Raw genomic sequence first — 21,708 nt, 5'->3', positions numbered from 1 at the left:
TCTCCCTCACCTCCCTCCTCTCCCTCCTTTCCTTCTCTCCTTCCTCTCCCTCACCTCCCTCCTCTCCCTCACCTCCCTCCTCTCCCTCACCTCCCTCCTCTCCCTCCTCTCCTTCCTCTCCCTCCACTCCCTCACCTCCCTCACCTCCCTCCTCTCCCTCACCTCCCTCCTCTCCCTCCTTTCCTTCCTCTCCTTCCTCTCCCTCACCTCCCTCCTCTCCCTCCACTCCCTCCACTCCCTCACCTCCCTCCTCTCCCTCACCTCCCTCTCTCCTTCCTCTCCCTCCACTCCCTCACCTCCCTCACCTCCCTCCTCTCCCTCACCTCCCTCCTTCTCCCTCCTTTCCTTCCTCTCCTTCCTCTCCCTCACCTCCCTCCACTCCCTCCTCTCCTTCCTCTCCCTCCACTCCCTCCTCTCCTTCCTCTCCCTCACCTCCCTCCTCTCCCTCCACTCCCTCCTCTCCTTCCTCTCCCTCACCTCCCTCCACTCCCTCCTCTCCTTCCTCTCCCTCCACTCCCTCCTCTCCTTCCTCTCCCTCACCTCCCTCCTCTCCCTCCACTCCCTCCTCTCCTTCCTCTCCCTCCTCTCCCTCCACTCCCTTCTTTCCCTCACCTCCCTCCACTCCCTCACTCCCTCCTCTCCCTCACCTCCCTCCTCTCCCTCCTCTCCCTCATCTCCCTCCACTCCCTCCTCTCCCTCCTCTCCTTCCTCTCCCTCCTCTCCCTCACCTCCCTCCTCTCCCTCACCTCCCTCCTCTCCTTCCTCTCCCTCCTCTCCCTCACCTCCCTCCACTCCCTCACCTCCCTCCTCTCCCTCCTTTCCTTCCTCTCCTTCCTCTCCCTCACCTCCCTCCTCTCCCTCACCTCCCTCCTCTCCCTCCTTTCCTTCCTCTCCTTCCTCTCCTCACCTCCCTCCTCTCCCTCCACTCCCTCCTCTCCTTCCTCTCCCTCACCTCCCTCCACTCCCTCCTCTCCTTCCTCTCCCTCCACTCCCTCCTCTCCTTCCTCTCCCTCACCTCCCTCCTCTCCCTCCACTCCCTCCTCTCCTTCCTCTCCCTCCTCTCCCTCCTCTCCCTCCTTTCCTTCCTCTCCTTCCTCTCCCTCACCTCCCTCCTCTCCCTCACCTCCCTCCTCTCCCTCACCTCCCTCCACTCCCTCACCTCCCTCCTCTCCCTCACCTCCCTCCACTCCCTCACCTCCCTCCTCTCCCTCACCTCCCTCCTCTCCCTCCTCTCCCTCATCTCCCTCCACTCCCTCCTCTCCCTCCTCTCCTTCCTCTCCCTCCTCTCCCTCACCTCCCTCCTCTCCCTCCTCTCCCTCCTCTCCCTCACCTCCCTCCCCGCCCAGTGCCCACAGCTGACCTGGAGCACATAGTCCAGCGCTAGGTGGCGGAAGCACTTGCGGGTGAGGGTGAGGGCGCCGGTGGCCTCCTCCACCTCATGGGGGCGGTGCCTGGGGGCCTGGGCGTTCCTCACCAGCGACAGCTCCACATCCTCCCGCACTTTGTCAAACTGCTTCTTGGTCTCCTTGAACTTCCGCACGTCCCTGGGGCCCAGCAGCGTTGGTCGGGGTCAGGGGTCAGGGGTCAGAGGAGGGTGCACACTGGCTCCTGACATCCTCCCAGCCCGGGCCCCGGCTGGACGAGACTCAGACTGGACGACAGCAGCCTGACATCTGTGGGGCGTCCCCTGTACCCCAGCCCCCACCCAGTCCTGGCCCCCAGGCCTCTGGGAGACCAGCTCTGCCCTCCTTGCCCCACGCCAGCCCGGGCCACTCACTCTCTGACAAAGTTGTGGAGCTGTTGCCGCACAGACCTCTGGGCCTGGTCAAACAGGATCTGGGGGCCAGGGCAGAGGGGTCACTGGGGCTCCGTCCCCAGGGAGAACCAGGGAAGACCCCGCTTGCCAGCAGAGGGCACTGCCCACAGCTGACCCCAGGTCCCAGGGAACGGCCCCTGGCACCCAGAGGCAACAGCTGTGACCACCTGCCCGTCCCACCCCCCAGACTCTCGGCCCCACCTGGCAGCGCCCGCGGGAGGTGGCAGCAGGGCACGGTGGGGCGGCTTCCACCCACAGTGCCTGCGCACAGCAGGACTGGGGCAGAGCTGGGCGCCCTGCGGGCTCAGGGGAGCAGGGCAGGGGGCTGCTGGGAGACGCAGGGCCCAGCAGGAGCAGATGGACAGCATGGCTGCCACTGAGCCCCCTGCAGCGGTGGGGCCCACTGCTGACTGTGGGGTCACACAGCCCCCAGTGGTGTGGCAGGAGCTCAAGTGGTCAGCTCACCAGACAGCTGCACCCAGGCAGACGCCCCGAAGAACCTCCAGGTTCTCCTCTCCCTAGCCTCGTTGCGGGGTCCAGCCCGGGGCATGCTGGGACACGGCAAATCCCCAGCTGTCCCAGCCCAGGACACAGCGGCAGGGCCTGCGGGGGCCCAGACGCCCCGAAGAACCTCCAGGTTCTCCCCTCCCTAGCCTCGTTGCGGGGTCCAGCCCGGGGCATGCTGGGACACGGCACATCCCCAGCTGTCCGGCCCAGGACACAGCGGCAGGGCCTGCGGGGGCCGAGCTGGGCGTACCATGTGGTAGTTGGCCATCTCCTGCAGGCTGTCGCCGAACCTCTGCAGGCACTCCTGGGGGGAGCAGCAAGAACACGCTGAGGGCACGCGGGGACACGTGACGAGGACAACGACGACACACGTGACGAGGGCACTCAGGGACGGCGACTCCTCCAAGCCCCAGAGCCCTCCCCAGCTGTGGCGCACCGAGCAGCCCCTGCAGCCCCGGGCAGACGCCCACCTGCTCCTGGGCCCAGGCTGCCCCCCCACTTCCACCCCGGCTGCTCACCGAGATGACCGCGTCGCCCTGGCACTGCTGGGACAGATCTCGGACGCCGCTCACGAAGAGCCTGTTGGTGGCCACGTAGGCCTTGCCGGCTTCGATCATGCTGCTGCACAGCTTGACCAGCTGGGGGAGGGGCAGGTGAGGCCGCGGGGTGGCCGGGATCTGACCCAACCCCTTAGTGTCCAGGGCACGGCTGTCTCCCCAGCCAGGAGCAGGCGGGACCTGGATGCTCTGAGACGAGACCCAGGCGGGCAGGGCCCAGGCCCTGGCGTGCAGCTCATGGCCACAGCCCTTCCTGCCTGCCTCCCTCGGCCCCCAACCCACCCGCTCGGGGACCGAGAATCGGGGTCAGTGCCCGGGATGTGTAGAGTGGGACACGAACGGGCAAGGGAGGAGAGAGCCAGGTCCCACACTGGCACACGTGTGCTCAATGCTCCGTCAGTGGCACGCACACACAGAAACACACACGTGTGCACACACATACACATGTGCCCATGTGCGTGTGAATCAGGGAGTCCTGGGAGGCAAGTCCTACCACTCGGCCGCCCCAGGTCCACCCATCCCTCACCTTGTCCAGTTTGGCCTCGGTCTCAACCACGTCTGTCTCTACCTCATCGATGGTGGCCCTGGAACGAGAATGGACACTGTCGGGGTCAGCACAGCGCCTACCCCCACCCCCGAGCCCCGCAGGGGTCCAGCGTGGGAGGGGGCTGCCAGGAACCAAGGTCCAGCTGATCTAGAGCCACAGCCATCAGTGACCGGGACCCCCACCTGGGCTCCGACTGCTACAGCTGGGGACAGGAAGCTGAAGGTGGCACCGGATCCCAAGGACGACGGCCGGAGCCCCAAAGCGGTGCTGCCTGAGACGGGCCAGGGTCCAGCCTCCCAGGACCGTGTCCTGGACCTCTCCTGGGCCCTGGGAGCCCGTGGTGCCTGCCCAGCCCAACCTGACCTGGTGGCTGGCCCCTGCTCTCTGGTTCTGGAAGCCCTGCGGGGCCCCATAGCAGCAGAGGCGGTGGCCTGCATCTCCATCTGGGAGACCCCAGGTGTGCCCACCCTGAGCCCACTCCCCCCACCCGAGGAGGCTGCCAGGCAGCCAGCCAGGGAAGGGTTAAGGCATGACATCACCGGAGAATCCCCGGAAGGCCAGTGGCAGCTGGATGAGGCACGTGACAAACCCCCGAACACACACCCTCTGTCTCTCCCCGGGAACGGGAAGCGTGGAAACTCAGCAGGTTCCCGGCAGCCAGCCGTCGGCTCAGCTGTCCAGCTGGACCCACCTGGACGCCCAGGGAAGCGTCCACAGAGCTGTAGGACAGGCCCTGGCCACAGACCAGGAGCCCCTCACCCCTGGCCACCCCACGCATGGGTGTGGGGGGTGTTCCAGGGCTTCCCAGGTGGGGGGGCGGGGCCGGTGTGTCCCTGTCTTGGGTCAGGAGCTGGGGCCCTGAAGGTCCCTGTCAATCACCCCTCAGCCAGGAAGGACGGAGTCCGGCCCTGTGTCTGCCCAGCCTGGCTTGGGGGAAGGGGACGAGGCTGCAGGAAGCTCTCAAGCTCCTGAGTGGACGCCTGGAGCTGACCCACGAGCTCACAGCGGACGCCTGGAGCTGACCATCACACTCACAGTGGACGCCTGGAGCTGACCATCACACTCACAGTGGACGCCTGGAGCTGACCATCACACTCACAGTGGACACCTGGAGCTGACCATCACACTCACAGCGGACACCTAGAGCTGACCATCACACTCACAGTGCACGCCTGGAGCTGACCATCCCACTCACAGTGCACGCCTGGAGCTGACCATCACACTCACAGTGGACACCTAGAGCTGACCATCACACTCACAGCGGACACCTAGAGCTGACCATCACACTCACAGTGGATGCCTAGAGCTGACCATCACACTCACAGCGGACACCTAGAGCTGACCATCACACTCACAGTGCACGCCTGGAGCTGACCATCACACTCACAGCGGACACCTAGAGCTGACCATCACACTCACAGTGGACGCCTTGGACACCTAGAGCTGACCATCCCACTCACAGTGGACACCTAGAGCTGACCATCACACTCACAGTGGACGCCTAGAGCTGACCATCACACTCACAGTGGACACCTAGAGCTGACCATCCCACTCACAGTGGACGCCTGGAGCTGACCCACGAGCTCACAGCGGACACCTGGAGCTGACCATCACACTCACAGTGGACGCCTGGAGCTGACCATCACACTCACAGTGGACGCCTGGAGCTGACCATCACACTCACAGTGGACGCCTGGAGCTGACCATCACACTCACAGCGGACACCTAGAGCTGACCATCACACTCACAGTGCACGCCTGGAGCTGACCATCCCACTCACAGTGCACGCCTGGAGCTGACCATCACACTCACAGTGGACACCTAGAGCTGACCATCACACTCACAGCGGACACCTAGAGCTGACCATCACACTCACAGTGGATGCCTAGAGCTGACCATCACACTCACAGCGGACACCTAGAGCTGACCATCACACTCACAGTGCACGCCTGGAGCTGACCATCACACTCACAGCGGACACCTAGAGCTGACCATCACACTCACAGTGGACGCCTTGGACACCTAGAGCTGACCATCCCACTCACAGTGGACACCTAGAGCTGACCATCACACTCACAGTGGAGGCCTGGAGCTGACCATCACACTCACAGTGGAGGCCTGGAGCTGACCCACGAGCTCACAGCGGACGCCTGGAGCTGCCATCACACTCACAGTGGACACCTGGAGCTGACCATCACACTCACAGTGGACGCCTGGAGCTGCCATCACACTCACAGTGGACACCTAGAGCTGACCATCACACTCACAGTGGACGCCTAGAGCTGACCATCACACTCACAGTGGACACCTGGAGCTGACCATCACACTCACAGTGGACACCTGGAGCTGCCATCACACTCACAGCGGACACCTGGAGCTGACCATCACACTCACAGTGGAGGCCTGGAGCTGCCATCACACTCACAGCGGACACCTGGAGCTGACCATCACACTCACAGTGGAGGCCTGGAGCTGACCATCACACTCACAGCGGACGCCTAGAGCTGACCATCACACTCACAGTGGACACCTGGAGCTGACATGCTCACGGGCACTGGGTGGGTGCCCAACTTGAGCCAGCTCCCTGTCCTGGGGGCCCTCAGTGTCCCCCCTTTCCTGCCGCCCGCCCAGGGCTCTCCCAGCACCTTGGGGATGGGAGGGTGAGGCTGCCCCTCCAAAGCTGTGACTCAGCGCCTGGAGCTCCACCCAGGGAGGGGCTGCCCCTTCCCAGGCTCCCTTGCACCCCGACTCCAGCATCCTGAGGCTGCCAGAAGCCCCTCCCGACCCGGAGCCCAGTTCCCCCTTCCAGGGCTGGGGTGACCCCGATCCGTCACAGACCACATCCCCACCCCACCAAGGCTGCCACGAGGAAGCTCAAGTGACCCCCTCGGTAGCATGGACCCCCAGGGACCCTCAAACTCCTGCTGCTGTGGCCTGAGACAAGGTCCAGGCGGCCAGCGGGGCGCGGCACAGGACGGAGGCCAAGTGGACAGCGCTGGCGCCCCCACGGGAAAGCTGGGGCGCCCCTACGGCCGGGGCCGGCGCTGCTGGGACCCGCTGCCCAGGGCGGGGGCCCTGCGGAGGGGACCCCGAGGCCTCCCCCAGGGGTGCGCGCACGTGTACGGCCGTGTGCACAGGCGCGGGGACCCCTCGCGTGTCCGGACGCTCGGGGACGGGCCGTGCGCCCTCAGACAGGGGCAGGGCCGGCCCCACAGCGCGCCCTCCCCGCCCGTCAGCGCGGGGCGACGAAGCCGCGCACGGCTCGGCCCCACCCCGGCCCGAAGCCCCCCCGCCGCCGGCCGTCCACACGCGCGGCCCCGGCTCGGCCGGACATCTCCGCGGCGGCCGCGCGAGGCGCCCCTCGGGGGCTCTTTGTTCGGGTCCCCGGGTCCAGGGGCGGGGCGCGCCGGGCTTTGTCCGAGGCCGGGTCCCGCAGCCCGGCCGCGCCGCACCCACCGGCCCCGCCGCCAGGCACAAAGGCGGCCGCGCCCCGCACCTGAAGCGCGGCGAGTCCTTGATGCACTCCTCGAACTCCACCGTCATGGCTGCGGCGGCGCGCGGCGCTCCCTCGGTGGAGGCCCGCGGCGCCGAGCGGGGTCCCCTGCCCGCCCGCCCGCGCCGCGCTCGGCGCCCGCCCGCCCCGGAATGAGGCCGCCGCGCCGCCGCCCCGCCCCGCCTGTCACCGCCGGGGAGCGTCGCCAAAGTGCGCGCCCGCGCGCGCCGCCCGCTGTCACCGCCGGGGAGCGTCGCCAAAGTGCGCGCGCGAGGCGTCGACCGCGTCGGAGCCGCGGCCTGCGGGGGGCGCCGCGCCTCCGGCTCCTGCCGCAACACGAGACGTTTGCCAAAGCCCGCATCTCGGGAGACCAGGCGGGAAAGCAGCGAGTGGCGAGGGCGGCGCGGGAAGACTGTGGGACGAAGGGAAGCGGGAACGAATGGACCACGGACCGGTGGGCGCGCCTGCCTGGGCACTCCCTTCGCGGGCGGCACTTTGCACGCGCTCCCTAGGCCGGGGCGGGGCGGGCGCATGCGCCGTCCCGGCGGCTGCGTGCGCGCTCCGGGCGCACGTGCGGCCCCGCAGGCTCCCCGCGGCGGCGCCGGCTCCGCGCGCCATGGGCTCGGCTACGCGCTACCTCGTGTACTTCCAGTACGTGGGCACGAGTTTCAAGTACGTCCGCTGCCGTCGCCGCCGGGAGGGCTGTGGGCCGGGCCGGGGTCCTGCGCCCGTAACCTCCGCGCCTCTGCCCGCAGCGGGGTCGCGGCCGTCAGGGGCGCCCAGCGCGCCGTCGGGGTCCAGAACTACCTGGAGGTGAGCCCGGCGGCGGGGAGGGGGCGGCGCGCGCCTCGGGGCGCCCCCGGCCCGGCCGCCGCCCACCTGTCTCTCTGGCCCCGCAGGAGGCCGTCGGGCGGCTGAATTGCGCGGCGCCGGCCACGTTCACCGTGTCCAGCCGCACGGACGCAGGGGTGCACGCGCTCTGCAACACCGCACACCTGGATGTGCCGCGCCGGCCGGGCCGGCCGCCCCTGGCGCCGGAAGCCCTTGTCCAGGCGCTCAACAGGCACCTGACGCACCCGGCCATCAGGTGAGCCCTGGCGCCCGCGGGGGTGGGTGCCCGGGACGCCGAGACGGCAGCCGGACCAGGGGGCCCCACCTGTGCCACAGGGTCCTGCAGGCCTCGCTGGTGCCCAGCGACTTCCACGCTCGCCACGCTGCCACGTCCAGGACCTACCTGTACCGGCTGGCCACCGGCTGCCGCCAGCTTGCTGAGCTGCCCGTGTTTGAACGCAACCTGTGCTGGCCGCTGCGCGCGGAGTGAGTGTCAGGCTGGGGGGCTGGCGGGTCCCAGCGGCCGGCCCGCCCCGCTGACCCCGGCTCCCCACAGCCGCCTGGACGTGGCGGCCATGCAGGAGGCTGCCCAGCACCTCCTCGGGACGCACGACTTCAGTGCCTTCCGGTCGGCCGGCAGCCCGGCCGGCAGCCCAGTGCGCACGCTGCGCCGCGTGTCCGTGTCCCCCGCCCCCGCCAGCCCCTTCGCGCTCCCCCAGGAGAGCAGGTGAGGAGCCGCGGCTCAGGGCGTCAGGGCGGGCCCGGGGCCTGGCTGCTGTTCTGGTGTAGCGACCTGGGCTCTCTGGGGGGGGGATTCTGGCAGCTGTCAGAAAGGCCTCCTTGGGGCTGGAGGCCTGGTGCAGCCCAGCTGGGTGGACACCACTGCCCCTGGCACTGTCCAGGGGCCTCCACAGCCCACCAGGTTGGGGAGGGGCATCCTGGCAGGAGTGCCCGCCCCATAGGCACCCCAGCCTGGTGTCAGCCTCTTGCCCTGGCTGACTTGGGGGCTGGTGGTCAGCTGGGGCCGCCCTGGACATCTAGCGTCTCTGGCTAGGAGGCTGCGCTTCTGGAGCTTGGAGTTTGAGAGCCAGTCGTTCCTGTACAGACAGGTGCGCCGGGGTGGGTGGGGTGTGCCTGCCCCAGGGGGCGCGGGGCGGGGGCAGCGCCAGTGCCAGCCTTGGCTTCGGGTCCCAGGTACGCAGGATGACAGCCGTGCTGGTGGCAGTGGGGCTGGGGTCGCTGGCGCCCGCCCAGGTGAAGGAGATTCTGGACAGCCGGGACCCGCTGGGCAAGCACCAGGCTCGCGTGGTCCCGGCCCACGGTCTGTTTCTGAAGTCAGTGCAGTACGGGGACCTGGGAGACCCGGGTAAGGCCATCTGCGGGGAGCCCTGCTCGCAGCACGCGGCCTGCAGTGGAGGGGTGGTGGTCAGGGCCCAGGCCACACCCGCCTCCAGCTGACACGGGCCGTCCCACAGGTCCTGCCCCGGGGAACCACAGGTGACCCTGGACGCCCGGCCAGAGCCGGAGCCTGGCTGCTGCACCCAGCAGAGACCCGATGCCCTCGGCCCCCCCACCGTGCACAAGGAGGCCACGCCCGTGCTCCATCTGCCTTTACTGAACTGCCCAGAGGTCGAGTTAATAAAAGACGAGGAGGCCCCGGAGGCCGACCTGTCCATGTCTTCAGCCAGCAATGCCGCTTGAGCAGATGTGGGACCAAACCTGGGCGTGGGCTGTGTCCACCCAGGCCCCCGCCGTCCAGGCGCAGCAGTGGGTTAGCTGGGCGCGGGCTGTGTCCACCCAGGCCCCCGCCATCCGGGCGCAGCAGCAGGTCAGCTGGGTGCGGGCTGTGTCCACCCAGGTCCCCGCAGCAGCGGGTCAGCTGGGCGCCTGGGGCAGGCCTTTCTTGAGCAGGGCAGTGAGGTAGCTGCCCAGCTCCTCGTCCTGTGGGGAGGCGGGAAGGCGGGGTCAGCCGCTGCCCCCAGGGCGGAGCCGGCGGTGGGGAGGGGCTGCCCGGGAGACCCCCCCCTCACCTGGTAGGTCCAGGACACCAGCAGCACCTTGGTGCCGGGGTCCTCGGAGTGGGCGGCGGCCTGGATGAGGATGGACTCGACGGTCACCGAGCCGTCGGGGAGGTGCTGCACGCAGTGGTCTCTGAGGACGCTGCGGGGAGGGGCCGTGAGGGGCGGCACGCAGGGGGCGGGGCCCGGCAGGGGCGGGGCGGCACGCAGGGGTCTCCGAGGACGCTGGGGGCGGGGCTGTGAGGGCGGGGCCTAGGCAGGGGTCTCTGAGGACGCTGGGGGCGGGGCTGTGGGGGCGGGGCCTGGGCAGGGGTCCGAGGGCGCAGTGCGGAGGCCCGGCCTGGGGCGGCGCGCACCTCTTCAGGTGGCTGTAGACGCGCAGCGCCGTCTCCTGCTCTTTGCGCGTGTCGTGCAGGTGCACGCGGCAGGTGAAGCGCAGCTGGTGCTCGGCCAGGCCCAGCTCCTTGAGGGCTTGCTCTGAGGACACGAGCCGGAAGTTCTGCGGGACGGGAGGGTCAGCGCAGAGGAGCCCCCCCCCCCCCCGCCCCGCGCAGGGCTCACTCACCCCCTCCTTCATGATCAGGGTGCCGTGCAGCAGCCGCGGCTTCTTGGCCTCAGGGAGCGGCACTGCGGGGGAGGGGGGGGAGGGTCTGCTGGTGGGCCTGGCTCTGCTGTGCCCCCACACATACCCTGCGTGTGCGTACACACACACACACGTACCCTGTGCCCCTGCACACACACACACACACACGGGTGCCCTGTGCCCCTGCGCACACACACACGCGTGCGTACCCTGTGCCCCTGCACACACACACACACGTACCCTGTGCCCCTGCACACACACACACACGCGTGTGCACCCTGTGCCCCTGCACACACACACACACACACACACGCGTACCCTGTGCCATCTCCCGCTTCAGCAGTCCCAGGGAGACGCTCACAGGGATGCTGGGGCTTGTGGGCAGCGTCACCGTCTCGCCGTTGGCGGGCATGTAGCAGCTGACTCCTGGCCGGGGGCAGTGCAGAGAGAACCTGAGGCAGAGCAGCCAGCCCTCCCGCACAGCCCCCGGCCCCGCCCCCGCCCCCGGGCCCCCCCAGCGCCCTCCGCCCCCCCGCCCCCGGCCCCGCCCCTTGCCCCCCCCCGGCCTCCCCGGCCCCCTCAGCCTCGGCCCCAGCCCCTCAGCCCCCCCGGGCCCCCCCAGCCCCCGGCCTCCCCAGCCCCTTGGCCCCCGGCCCCAGCCCCTCAGCCCCCAGGGCCCCCCCAGCCCCCCCGCCCCCGGCCCCACCCCGGCCCCGCCCCGCCCGCAGCCTACGGAACTCCTGCTCGATCTTCTGCTTGAGGAACTCCATCTTCTTGGCCTCGCCGTGCACCAGCAGCACGCGCCGCGGCTCCGCCTGCCCCACCAGCTGCATGATGCCCTTGGCGTCGGCGTGGGCGCTGAAGGACATGTACTCCACCTGCATCCTCACCTCCAGCTGCGGGGCCGCGGGCGGAGCTCAGTCGCCTGCGCCCAGCCCGCGCCCAGCCCGGGGGGGGGGGGACTCACCACCTGCCGCCCCTCCATCTCCAGCTTGCGCTGCCCGCTCAGGATCTTGTGGCCCACGGTGCCCTGCACGCAGTAGCCAGGCATGATGACCTGCGGGGTGGGGGCGGGGCCGGAGGCTGACCGCGTGGAGGCCTCGGCAGTCAAGGGCCTTCCTGCCTGACGGGCGCTGAACCCCAGCTGCCCCAGCCGCCCTGCAGCAGTGGGGGCAGTGGAGAGGACCGTCCTTCCGGCCTGTGGGAATGCCTGTGCCCCCTCTGCCCAGCCTGGGCCGCCCGGAGCTGGACCTGGGCCCAGCCCCTCACCATGTTCTTCTCGTTTCCTGCCCACTTCCGGAAGATCTGCAGGGACTGGCCGGCATGCAGCATGCCCGGCGTGGCAAACACGACCTGCAGGGCGGACAGCGTGGGGGGCGGGTGAGGCAGCAGTCGCCCCTCGGGCACAGCCTCAGACCCGCCCGCGAGCAGGGACCCCCACCCCGAGAGGGACGCAGAGCCCGTGTGTGGACGGCGAGGCAGTACCATGGGCCCAGGGTTGTCGGCAAACGCCCGGTCGAAGGCCTTGATGTGCTTGAACTCAAACATGTTCCTGTGCACGAAGGTCTTCCTGATCTTCTGGTTGGTCCAGGTGATGAAGAGCTTGTAGTAGTGGTTCGCCTTCTCCGTGAGCCCGGTGGAGAAGTAGATGGGCACCTTCAGGTTCATGCGCTCCCTGTGGGCCCAGCCTGGTCAGCGCAGTCATCGCAGGCCTGAGCCACTCCCCACACCCGGGGCCTTCCCAGCCCGGTCAGCGCAGTCATCGCAGGCCTGGGCCGCTCCCCACACCTGTGGCCACCCCAGCCCGGTCAGCACAGCCATCGCAGGCCTGGGCCGCTCCCCACACCCGTGGCCACCCCAGCCCGGTCAGCACAGCCATCGCAGGCCTGGGCCGCTCCCCACACCCGTGGCCACCCCAGCCCGGTCCCGCTGCTGTGACCACCGGCTGATGCCCCAGCCTGTGTCCTGTGATGCGCTGGAGCTGACGAGGGCCCTGACATGGCCAGTATGGGGACAACACGGGGCCCCCGGACTGGGGCAGCCCCCACTGCCCCGACAGTAAGCAGACGCCAGCGGAGCCGGGAGAGCCCTGGCCCACCTACCAGAAGGTCTCCAGCAGAATGCAGAGCTCCTGCGCACGGCCCAGCGCAAACACGGGGATCAGCACCTGCAGGACGGGGGCGCTCAGGCGGGGCTCCCACCCAGCAGCAAGGCACAGCCGGTCCTACGGCTGGAGCCTGCTCCCAGCGGGGCCAGGCAGCCCTGCCCGTGCGAGGGTGTGCAGTGCCCCCGACCCCCCGCCGGGGACCACGGGGAAGGGCTCCAGCGGCCGCCCCCGGAGCACGTGGCCCGGGCAGCTGGCCGGACGGCGGCTACCTTGCCGCCCCGCTCCACGGTCTCGTGGACCTTCTTGAGGAAGTCCCGCTCACGGCAGCGCTTGGAGTCGCGGATGGTGGTGGCGTAGGTGGACTCCGTGATGAGCAGGTCCGGGCGGCACTTATCGATCCAGGCAGCTCTGGAACAGACGGACGTCCAGCACTGCACGGGCCCGAGCGACTGGGCCTCGGGCCTTCAAGCACCTAGGCCCCAAGTCCCCAGGGGGGACGACCCACAGGGGACATCCGCACGCTGAGCAGGGGCCGGGACCCTCACCCCCAGGATGGGCGAGGTACATGTGGGACTCACCCCAAATGCCGGTCGGGGGTCATGTTATAGTCGCCCTGTGGGGAAGTGGCGATGAAGAGGCTGCCCCGCCCCCGGGGAAGCCCCGCCCCCAGCCTTCCACCTACCGTATAGACCACGGACTCTGAGCCCACTTTAATCTGGAACATGGCTGCCCCCAGCACGTGGCCCGCGTAGTAAGCCTTGATCTCCAGCTCGTCGTCCACCTGCGGGGGAGGGGCCGCGCTCAGGGGCAGGGGCCACAGCAGTAGGCTCTGCCTGGGCCCCGCACACAGAAGCACAGGGAGCGACGACCGTGACACGGCTGTGGGCCAGGCCCCGCGGTCAGGGAGCGACGACCGTGACACGGCTGTGGGCCAGGCCCCGCGGTCTGGGAGCGACGACCATGACACGGCTGTGGGCCAGGGCCCCGCGGTCAGGGAGCGACGACCGTGACACGGCTGTGAGCCAGGCCCCGTGGTCAGGGAGCGACGACCGTGACACGGCTGTGAGCCAGGCCCCGCGGTCAGGGAGCGACGACCGTGACACGGCTGTGGGCCAGGGCCCGCGGTCAGATGCGGCTCTGAACACGGGGTGGCTCTCGGGGTGCAGGCTTGGGGCTTGGGGGTTAAGGTGCCAGACACCACCTGAGGTGGCCACACTCCACGTCGGAAGCGCCCTGGGAGGTAGCAGTGACCCCTGCCCCCACGGGAGAGCGGGACTGGGCTCCCAGGCACTGACCTCAGCCTGCTGCAGACCTGGCTGCTGCAGCCAGCTGAGGACTAACCCAGCAGACGGAAGGGAAGTGCTGTCTGCGTCGCTCCGTCTCTCGAACGCTCTGCCTTTCAAATAATCTTCAAACAGAAACCAAGTTCTTCAACGCAGAGCCACGAGCTCCGTGTGGACGGGCCACAGTTAGACGGAAAAACGTCCACGGAACACAGGGTGCTGGGGGACGGCTCCCCGCGGCACAGGCGTTCAGCCGGCAGGGGACGGCTCCCCGCGGCACAGGCGTTCAGCCGGCAGACGAGGGGGGCGCCCACAGCAGCTTCCAGAGCACAGGCCGAGCCCGACTCCGTCCAGGCGGGGCCACGATCTTGGGGAGGCGTTTCCCCCATCCGAGTTACACGCCTTTGCTTCTGCCCTGACCCACACACGTTGGTCATCAAGCCCAGGGCTGGGGCCTTCAGAACTCGCCGTCCATCTCTGCCCAGGCCTGACCACCACTGGACAGCACCAGGCACGCACAGAGGCACAAGGGGCCTCGCAGGAATGCCAGCCAGGTGGACGCAAGGGCCCCACGCACCCGCACACACACTGCATGCACCCCTGCCCTCCTGGCGGCCCGGGCCCACTGCGGGGAGGGCGCTGGGCTGACCTGGACCGTCTGGTGCAGGTGCACGGCCACCACCTTCTTCATGCAGTCCTTGATCATCTGGGAGGTGAAGAAGTTGGCCTCGCCCTTCTTGTCCACGGCAATCTTGCGGTAGTCCTCCAGCAGGATGGGGCAGATGGCCTGCGTGGGGTGCGTCATGTAGATGGGCCCGTCGTAGCCCACCATCTCACTGAAGTAGGGCAGCGCTCCGCAGTGGTCCAGGTGGAAGTGGCTGGGGGGCGTGGCGGGCGTCAGCATGGCCAGCCCCAGGCCACCCTCCAGCCTCCCCCGCAGCTCTGGGCTAAGAGTCGCTCCACCCCTTCTCAGACACTACTCTGCGTACTCAAGAGTGATGAAGGAGTGACACACGCGGGGCCCACCTCTAAAACTGACCGCACAAACGTCCAACCCGCACCAGGCAGCAGGTAAAGCCACGCCTGCAGCGCCGGCCTCCCACATGGGCGCCAGTCAGTGCCGGCTGCTCCACTTCCCATCCAGCTCCCTGCTAATGCACCCGGGAAAGCAGCAGCGGACAGACCAAGTGCTTGGACCCCTTCACCCACGTGGGAGACCTGGAAGAAGCTCCTGGCTCCTGACTGGCCCAACCCCAGCCGCTGTGGCCATCTGGGGACTGAACCAGCGAACAGAAGATCTCTCTGTCTCTGCCTCTCTCTTTCTCTGCAATGCTTTCAAATAAATAAATAAATAAAGCTTTAAAAAAAGAAAAAAACAAAAACAAAAACAAAAACAAAAACAAGAAGCAGCAGCAGCGTGAACTAGCCAAGGGGAAGCACTGCCTGACGGTGCTCAGGGAGACCGGGTGGAGGGAGCCCCAGTGCCCAGCCCCTGACGGTGCTCAGGGAGACCGGGTGGAGGGAGCCCCAGTGCCCAGCCCCTGACGGTGCTCAGGGAGACCGGGTGGAGGCAGCCCCAGTGCCCAGCCCCTGACGGTGCTCAGGGAGACCGGGTGGAGGCAGCCCCAGTGCCCAGCCCCTGACGGTGCTCAGGGAGACCGGGTGGAGGCAGCCCCAGTGCCCAGCCCAGGGAAGGCCATGGCCCATGTCCGGAAGGAGCATGCGACACAGGTGCTCAGGACACGGCTTCCTGAGACAGCTGCTGCAGGCCTAACAGACCTGCTCGTGGGAGGCAGGGGCCAGAGGCACAGCGCTTGGCCACTGGGTGGCACTGCCCAGTACAAGTGAGGATGGTGGTCAGAGGGGAGAGGAGGGGGCACTCGGCTCCTCCTCCTGTCCAGTGGGCACTGAGATGCTGCGACGCCTTGGGGTGAGAGGTCAGGGGCCGGGCCACTGTGACCGGGGAGGATCGAGGGCCAGCAGAAGGGCAGTCACCATTGTCAAAGTCTTCATGGGGGAACTGGGGCCAGGCACAGGCGCTGGGCCACTCCTTGCAGCGCTGGGTCCATATCAGAGTCCTGGACGCTGTGGTTCCCATGCAACTCCCTGCTACCGCGCCGGGGGCCCTGCACCTCAGAGAGGGCAGACGGAGCCCCTGCTACCGCGCCGGGGGCCCTGCACCTCACCAGAGGGCAGACGGGGCCCCTGCTACCGCGCCGGGGGCCCTGCACCTCACCAGAGGGCAGACGGAGCCCCTGCTACCGCGCCGGGGGCCCTGCGCCTCACCAGAGGGCAGACGGAACTCCCAGCCTCAGCCGGACCACACCTGGCTGGGGCGGCCATTCAGGGAGTGAACGAGCGGATGTGGATGGAAGAACTCCTCTCTCCTCTCTCTCCGCCCGGGTGGGGCGAGTGCACCTCATCCTCCATGGCGTGGCACTGACCAGCGCTGCTCTGAGGGCTGCGCACCCCGAGGCGGCCCCTCCGGGCACCCACCTGATGATGACACAGTCCAGGAAGTCGGTCAGCCGGCCGTTCTGAGTGATGTAGGAGAAGTCGGGGAAGCGCCGCTGTGGAGAAGCCGGGAGAGGGTGGCCCCCGGGAGGGGTCCAGGTGAGCACTCAAGCCAGGCTGGAGGGCCCAGCACTGCTGGCCACTCACGGCCTCCCGAGGAGCAGGCTGCTGGCGAGGCACCTGCCGTCCTCCCCGGCCGCACGGCAGGACGCTGAGCCAACCGCAGGAGGACACAGCGGCCATGGGACCCAGCGGCCAGACCGACCCCCACCCCAGGGGCGCTCGCCTCAGCCTGGCTCCACCTGTAAAATGCTGGGGAGCACCCAGGAAGTGACAGCCCCGCCCTCTGCCCAGAGCCTGCACAGGACACCATCTGGGTACACATGCCACTCACCCTCCATGCCTGCCCCTGGCTGCAGAGCTCCCCGGCCCCGCCCCCCGCCCTGCCCCTGGCTGCAGGAACTCCCCAGCCCCCGCCCTGCCCCTGGCTGCAGGAACTCCCCAGCCCCCACCCCTGCCCCTGGCTGCAGGAGCTCCCGGGCCCCCCGCCCTGCCCCTGGCTGCAGAGCTCCCTGGCCCCACCCCTGCCCCTGGCTGCAGGAGCTCCCCGGCCCCCGCCCTGCCCCTGGCTGCAGGAGCTCCCTGGCCCCCCACCCCTGCCCCTGGCTGCAGGAGCTCCCTGGCCCCCCACCCTGCCCCTGGCTGCAGGAGCTCCCCAGCCCCCCCCCCCCCCGCCCTGCCCCTGGCTGCGGAGCTCCCTGGCCCCCCACCCCTGCCCCTGGCTGCAGGAGCTCCCCGGCCCCGCCCTGCCCCTGGCTGCAGGAACTCCCTACCCCCAGCCCTGCCCCTGGCTGCAGGAGCTCCCTGGCCCCGCCCCCCTCCCCGCCCCCTCCCCGCCCCCGCCCAGGCACTCACGTCGTCGTTGAAGCCCATGTGCATGCCGCAGTCCAGCATGACGTTCTTGCCCCCGATGGACACCAGGATGCAGCTGCGGCCCACATCCTGGCCGGCTCCTGCTCAGGGGAGGGCGTGTGAAAGGCTGGGCTATGCCTGTGCCCACCCGCACCCCCCAGGGCCGCCAGGAAGCACCAGGTGCCCAAGCCCAGAGGAGCCCCGGCCTCCCTCGCCACGCCACGCCCTGCTTCTCAAGGTTGTACCCACAGGCCCCATGGCGGCTGCAGGTCACTCCCGGGCGGTGGCTGGCCCCCGGCTGAGCTAGATGCCCCTCCTTCCTGGGACTGGTCCCCAAGCGCCTAGGTGCTGAGTGACAGCCACGGAGGGACACGCGTGGCCTCAGACACAGAAGACGTGGCCCAGGCAGAGCAGCTGTGTGGGGAGCACCATCGCTCAGCCCCACTGGGAACCCTCCCCTACCCCCTCCAAGGGCCTGGGAACCCTCCCCTACCCCCTCCAAGGGCCTGGCAGGCGTGGCTCCCGGTGGCACGCGACCTCTGGGGTCTGCACAGCTGGAGACGCAGCAGGGGTCAGCAGCTCCGTCTCCATCTTGACCCCTGTGCCCCCTCCCCAGCACACACTCAGCCACGTGACCTGACCTCGGCCTGCCCCCAGCCCCAGTGGGTGCCTGGGTTTCCTTCCAGCCTTCCCCCGCCCCTACTAACAGACGAGGGTGGGGACCCTGCTGAGGTCCGAACGCAGCCGTGCAAGGCTCACGGAGGCCGCCAGCATGGCCAATTCAAGGGTGTGGGCACCAGAGCACCCCGGGGGGCGTCTTTGCTGGAATCGAGGCCGGCTCTCGGGCCCCGGCAGCCCTGCCCCCCGCGCGGAAACACAGAGGCCCACACAGCCCCTCCTGGGCCCTGCTCCGTGCTGAGGAGGAAGGCTAAGTCAGCGCTGCGCGGTCACCCGGGGCCCCGCAAGCCCGGGCGCAGAGACCACGCGCCTCCCGGACCCTCCGCGCGGGGCCGGGCCGGGGAGCAGGCGCGGGAGGTGCAGGGCCGCCCGCAGGCCACGGGCCCTGTCAGGACGGCGCCGCCGGAGCCGGACGCGGAGCGAGGGCCTGGGCAGCAGGGGCTCTGCCGCCGAGCTGTGCGCCCCGCGGGCGAGGGACGGGAGCCCCCGGCCGTGCCGCAGGAGTTCCAGCGCGGGACCCCGCCCCGCCGGCCCTGGGCGCCCCGACTCACCCAAGGGGGTGACTCTGATCTCTGGCATCGCTCCTGGCGCCCGCGCCTCGCTCCCGCTGCGCTCCCCGACTCAGAGAACTCGGCTCGCCGGGAAGGGGCGGGGGGCAGCCGCACGCGCCCGGCTCCCGCAACTCCGGGCCTGGAGCGCACCAACTCGCGGTGGCACCTGCGCAGGCGCAACCGCTCTGTTGCTGCTTCCGGTCCCTCGCCGGAAACTCGCCCCCCCCGGTGAGTCGCGTCCTGATTGGGCGGGCGGCAGCCAATCGGGCCGGCGGGGCGGGGCTCCGGGTCCCCGGGCGGGGCCTGCGGCGGCGGCGGCGACTGAGGCCAGGGATCCGCGGCGGCGGACCAACCAAACGGCCGGGGGTGGCCGAGGACCCCGCTCCCCGCTCACGTCAGCCCCTCCTCACCAGCACCCCGGCCTCGGCCCGCACCCCTGGGTCCCTTAGCCGAAGCAGGCGCTCCCCGGACCCAGGCCCCACCCAGCACGGTGCCATCCGGACCCCCTTCCCAGGTGAGATTTGCGAGGCTAACTTGGACAGGGAGCCAGGCCCGGGGGCCCCCGCGAGTCCTTGGCTCTGCTGGCCATGGGGAGGGCGCGAGGCGGCCCGCAGCGTCTTCCTGGCGCTGGCCGGCTGCCCGCACTCTGCCGCACAGCCACTGCCCTTCCTGTTCCCAGCCCAGGCAGAACAGCCCCGAGAGCCGCAGGCAGCTGGCTCCTTCTTGGCCGCCGGCTCAGGTTCTGGGTGGGAAAGGCCGGGCCCTCCGGATATCTGGTGGCCGGGGCAGTGTCCCTGGGGGCCTCGAAAGCCGTTTCCAGAGCGTGGAGGCCCAGGTGTGGCCGACTGCTCCCCTCGGCCTCACCCGGTGCCGGGCACACAACCCAACCAGTGGAGCCCCCAGGGGTGCAACGTCCGGTCACAGGGCCGGGAGCCACCTGCCCAGCTGCATAGGGACCCAGGGGTCCACTCCTAGCCGTGGCTCACAGCACAGGCAGCCGTCCAGACCGAGCACCGCGGGGGTGGAGAGGCCAGGGCGGGGCCCCTGGCACCAGCAGCAGGCCCGGGCCTGTCAGAGCCACCTGCCGTGCCAGCCCCCACCAGGCCACGGCCAGTGGGGCACCCGGAGCAGGGCTGGTTGGCTGCTTGGCGGCACCCACACAGCCCGTGGGCACCTGGATGTCTGTGGAGTGACCGGGTGAGTGTCAGTGGAATCCAGGGCACAGCTTGCCTCGGGGCCCGCGGCCGTGGGGGTGGGGAAGACTGACCCTGACCCGGCAGCAGCCAGGCCGCCCCACTGCCCCTGCTCCGATTTCAGGGGTGCAGAAGCGAGCAGAGGGGGAAGCTTCTCACCCCCCCGGCCCCTCCACTCCATCTCTGCGTCCCGGGGTGCTTAGGCCCCTAGGAGCTAGCGTCTGCCCAGAGCTTCCTGTCTGGCGAAACCCTCTACCGCGCCGAGGCGACGCGGGCTGATTTCCAGGTGGGCCGCATTGCGAGGCCTGTGAGCGATCTTGCAAATATCCAGGGTCCCCACGCCAACAGCAGCCCCCTGGCTCCTGGCAGCGGGTCGGAAAACCTCTCTCCTAACGGGGAGACAGCTAGAACGGGGTGAGAGAGACGGCCGTGCAGCGCAGCGGCCCACCGGGGCTCAGGGCCGGCCTGGTGGGTGACCCGCCCTGTGGGTGCACCGTCTGGGCAGGGGGCACGGTAGGGCCAGCCAGGGCCACTCAGAGCCGGTGGCCCCTGGGGAAGGAGCTGGGTGGAGGGGATGGCGGCACCGTCCCACCCCCCCTGTGGCACAGCGCTCACCGGGAAGATGGAGGATGCGGGGGCCGACTTCAACCTGAAGGTGGTGCTGGTCAGTTTCAAGCAGTGTCTCAACGAGAAGGACGAGGTGCTGCTGGACCACTACATCGCCAGCTGGAAGGGGCTGGTCAGGTGCGTCAGGGGCCCGGGCGGGGCAGCCGCCGGCTGCGGGAGCCTGGGGCGGGGACTGCAGCGCCTGCCGCCCGTGCAGGTTCCTGAACAGCCTGGGCGCCGTCTTCTCCTTCATCTCCAAGGACGTCGTCTCCAAGCTGCGCATCATGGAGCAGCTGCAGGCCAGCCCCCAGCACGAGCACTACGTCAGCCTGCAGTCCATGATGGCCTACGAGACGGGGAACCAGCTGGTGGACGTGGACCGCCGCTCCCGCCACCCCGACTCGGGCTGCCGCACGGTGCTGCGCCTGCACCGCGCCCTGCGCTGGCTGCAGCTCTTCCTGGAGGGCCTGCGCACGAGCGCCGAGGACGCCCGCACCTCCGTGCTCTGCACCGACTCCTACAACGCCTCGCTGGCCGCCTACCACCCCTGGATCGTGCGCCGGGCCGTCACCGTGGCCTTCTGCACCCTGCCCACGCGCAAGGTCTTCCTGGAGGCCATGAACGTGGGGTCCCCGGAGCAGGCGGTGGAGATGCTGGGCGAGGCCCTGCCCTTCATTGAGCGCGTGTACGACGTCTCCCAGAAACTCTACGCCCAGCACTCCCTGCTGAACCTGCCCTAGGGCCTCAAGTCCCACCACAGAGCCTCCGGTGCCTAGACGGGGAGGGCACCACGGCCCCCACAGGCTGGACTTCTGGGAGCCCCAGGCCGCAGCAGAGGAGGCAGGAGGCTTGCCGTCCTGGGGTCCGGGGTGCCCCACCCTGGCCACACGCCCGTGAAACGCTTTGGGGTCACAGGTCCCTGGGGCTGGGGACCCCACCCTTCCTGCGGCCAGCACACCCATCCCGCCCCCGTCCCAGCTGCAGCAGGGATGTGGTGTCGGTGCCCGGCTAGCAGCCCCGGAGGCCCGGGTGTCCTTGGCACTGGCTCTCCCGGGAGGTCCTGGGAAGGGGCTTCCGCAGCCCCTGAGCCGCCTCAGGGCCCCGACTCACAGGCACAGCAGGGCTGTCGCCGGGATTCCTGGCAGCCCCACCAGTCTGCACAGCATTGTCAGGCCGCCCCGCCCCTGCCCAGCGGGATGCCACATTCCTCCGCCCTGCCCGTGGTGCTGCGACCATAGACGGAGCCGGCCCTGCCTGGCTGACTCTCCGGTGGCCACACCCAGCCCAGCCGTCCCCCTGACTCAGGGCCTGTCCTCTCGCCTCTCACCCCCCTGGCTCTGCAGGGTGGACCCCAGAGAGACCCCTGGGGACACCACCCACAGCGTGGCACATGTGCGGAACGCAAGCGTCTGGGGCACGCGGGTCTCCTGGAGACTGGTAGTGTGATGTTTCTCCAGCGTAAATAAACTGCACTTACAGGACCGGGCTTGGCGATCCAGCATGGGGGCCCTG

General features: G+C 69.4%; 4 protein-coding genes and 1 long non-coding RNA gene across 17 annotated transcripts in view; 3 read left to right on the top strand and 2 right to left on the bottom strand.

The window, feature by feature from the left end:
- The window catches only part of ACAP3 (ArfGAP with coiled-coil, ankyrin repeat and PH domains 3), a 16,608-nt gene extending 9,551 nt beyond the window's left edge, over positions 1–7,057 (bottom strand). Inside the window, exons 1-6 of one of the 2 annotated variants that reach the window (XM_051840479.2) lie at positions 6,924–7,057; positions 3,407–3,464; positions 2,842–2,961; positions 2,574–2,627; positions 1,778–1,836; positions 1,361–1,544 (exon numbers count right to left, since the gene is read on the bottom strand). In XM_051840479.2, coding sequence (XP_051696439.2) covers positions 1,361–1,544; positions 1,778–1,836; positions 2,574–2,627; positions 2,842–2,961; positions 3,407–3,464; positions 6,924–6,970 — 522 coding nt within the window. In that variant the 5' untranslated portion in view covers positions 6,971–7,057. Of the gene's footprint in view, positions 1–1,360; positions 1,545–1,777; positions 1,837–2,573; positions 2,628–2,841; positions 2,962–3,406; positions 3,465–3,609; positions 3,854–6,923 lie in introns of those variants that run through there. The other variant, XM_051840481.2, reaches the window with a different exon arrangement.
- On the top strand, positions 5,849–9,658 carry PUSL1 (pseudouridine synthase like 1). 7 transcript variants are annotated; one of them, XM_051840492.2, is made up of 8 exons: positions 5,852–7,374; positions 7,676–7,733; positions 7,820–8,007; positions 8,088–8,237; positions 8,308–8,478; positions 8,806–8,860; positions 8,946–9,117; positions 9,227–9,412. In XM_051840492.2, the coding sequence occupies exons 1-8, from the start codon at positions 6,323–6,325 to the stop codon at positions 9,250–9,252; spliced, it is 1,872 nt and encodes a 623-aa protein (XP_051696452.2). In that variant the 5' UTR covers positions 5,852–6,322; the 3' UTR covers positions 9,253–9,412. The 7 variants fall into 7 exon arrangements, with proteins under 7 accessions (XP_051696453.2, XP_051696451.2, XP_051696452.2 ...); XM_051840495.2 differs by lacking the exon at positions 5,852–7,374 and adding an exon at positions 7,436–7,592; XM_051840491.2 differs by lacking the exon at positions 8,946–9,117 and having other exon boundaries at positions 5,851–7,374; positions 9,227–9,658.
- INTS11 (integrator complex subunit 11) lies at positions 9,349–18,593 on the bottom strand. Of its 3 annotated transcripts, XM_051840489.2 has the most exons (18): positions 18,398–18,592; positions 17,418–17,582; positions 17,172–17,269; positions 16,239–16,312; positions 14,392–14,620; positions 13,142–13,240; positions 13,038–13,072; positions 12,729–12,867; positions 12,455–12,519; positions 11,838–12,027; positions 11,622–11,705; positions 11,320–11,409; positions 11,086–11,248; positions 10,671–10,778; positions 10,335–10,396; positions 10,126–10,268; positions 9,782–9,911; positions 9,349–9,692 (listed from the first exon to the last, which is right to left on the bottom strand). In XM_051840489.2, exons 3-18 carry the CDS (start codon positions 17,208–17,210, stop codon positions 9,627–9,629), a joined length of 1,716 nt encoding a protein of 571 aa, XP_051696449.1. In that variant the 5' UTR covers positions 17,211–17,269; positions 17,418–17,582; positions 18,398–18,592; the 3' UTR covers positions 9,349–9,626. The 3 variants fall into 3 exon arrangements, with proteins under 3 accessions (XP_051696449.1, XP_069935527.1, XP_051696448.1); XM_070079426.1 differs by lacking the exon at positions 17,418–17,582 and having other exon boundaries at positions 11,323–11,409; positions 18,398–18,593; XM_051840488.2 differs by lacking the exon at positions 17,418–17,582.
- On the top strand, positions 13,227–15,232 carry LOC138850748 (uncharacterized). The gene is made up of 2 exons (XR_011390929.1): positions 13,227–13,349; positions 13,395–15,232. It is a non-coding gene; the product is annotated as an uncharacterized lncRNA (long non-coding RNA).
- An 80-nt stretch (positions 18,594–18,673) lies between the features above and the next one.
- CPTP (ceramide-1-phosphate transfer protein) lies at positions 18,674–21,677 on the top strand. Of its 4 annotated transcripts, none has more exons than XM_051840500.2 (3): positions 18,674–18,911; positions 19,715–20,334; positions 20,414–21,677. In XM_051840500.2, the coding sequence occupies exons 2-3, from the start codon at positions 20,165–20,167 to the stop codon at positions 20,934–20,936; spliced, it is 693 nt and encodes a 230-aa protein (XP_051696460.1). In that variant the 5' UTR covers positions 18,674–18,911; positions 19,715–20,164; the 3' UTR covers positions 20,937–21,677. The 4 variants fall into 4 exon arrangements, with proteins under 4 accessions (XP_051696460.1, XP_051696464.1, XP_051696461.1 ...); XM_051840504.2 differs by having other exon boundaries at positions 18,675–18,911; positions 20,199–20,334; XM_051840501.2 differs by lacking the exon at positions 18,674–18,911 and having other exon boundaries at positions 19,452–19,876; positions 20,199–20,334.
- Positions 21,678–21,708: the final 31 nt, after the last annotated feature.

This window comes from Oryctolagus cuniculus, chromosome 7 (genome assembly GCF_964237555.1).
Source record: "Oryctolagus cuniculus chromosome 7, mOryCun1.1, whole genome shotgun sequence".
Lineage (NCBI taxonomy): Eukaryota > Metazoa > Chordata > Mammalia > Lagomorpha > Leporidae > Oryctolagus > Oryctolagus cuniculus.
This window is presented reverse-complemented; position numbering and strand designations above follow the sequence as displayed.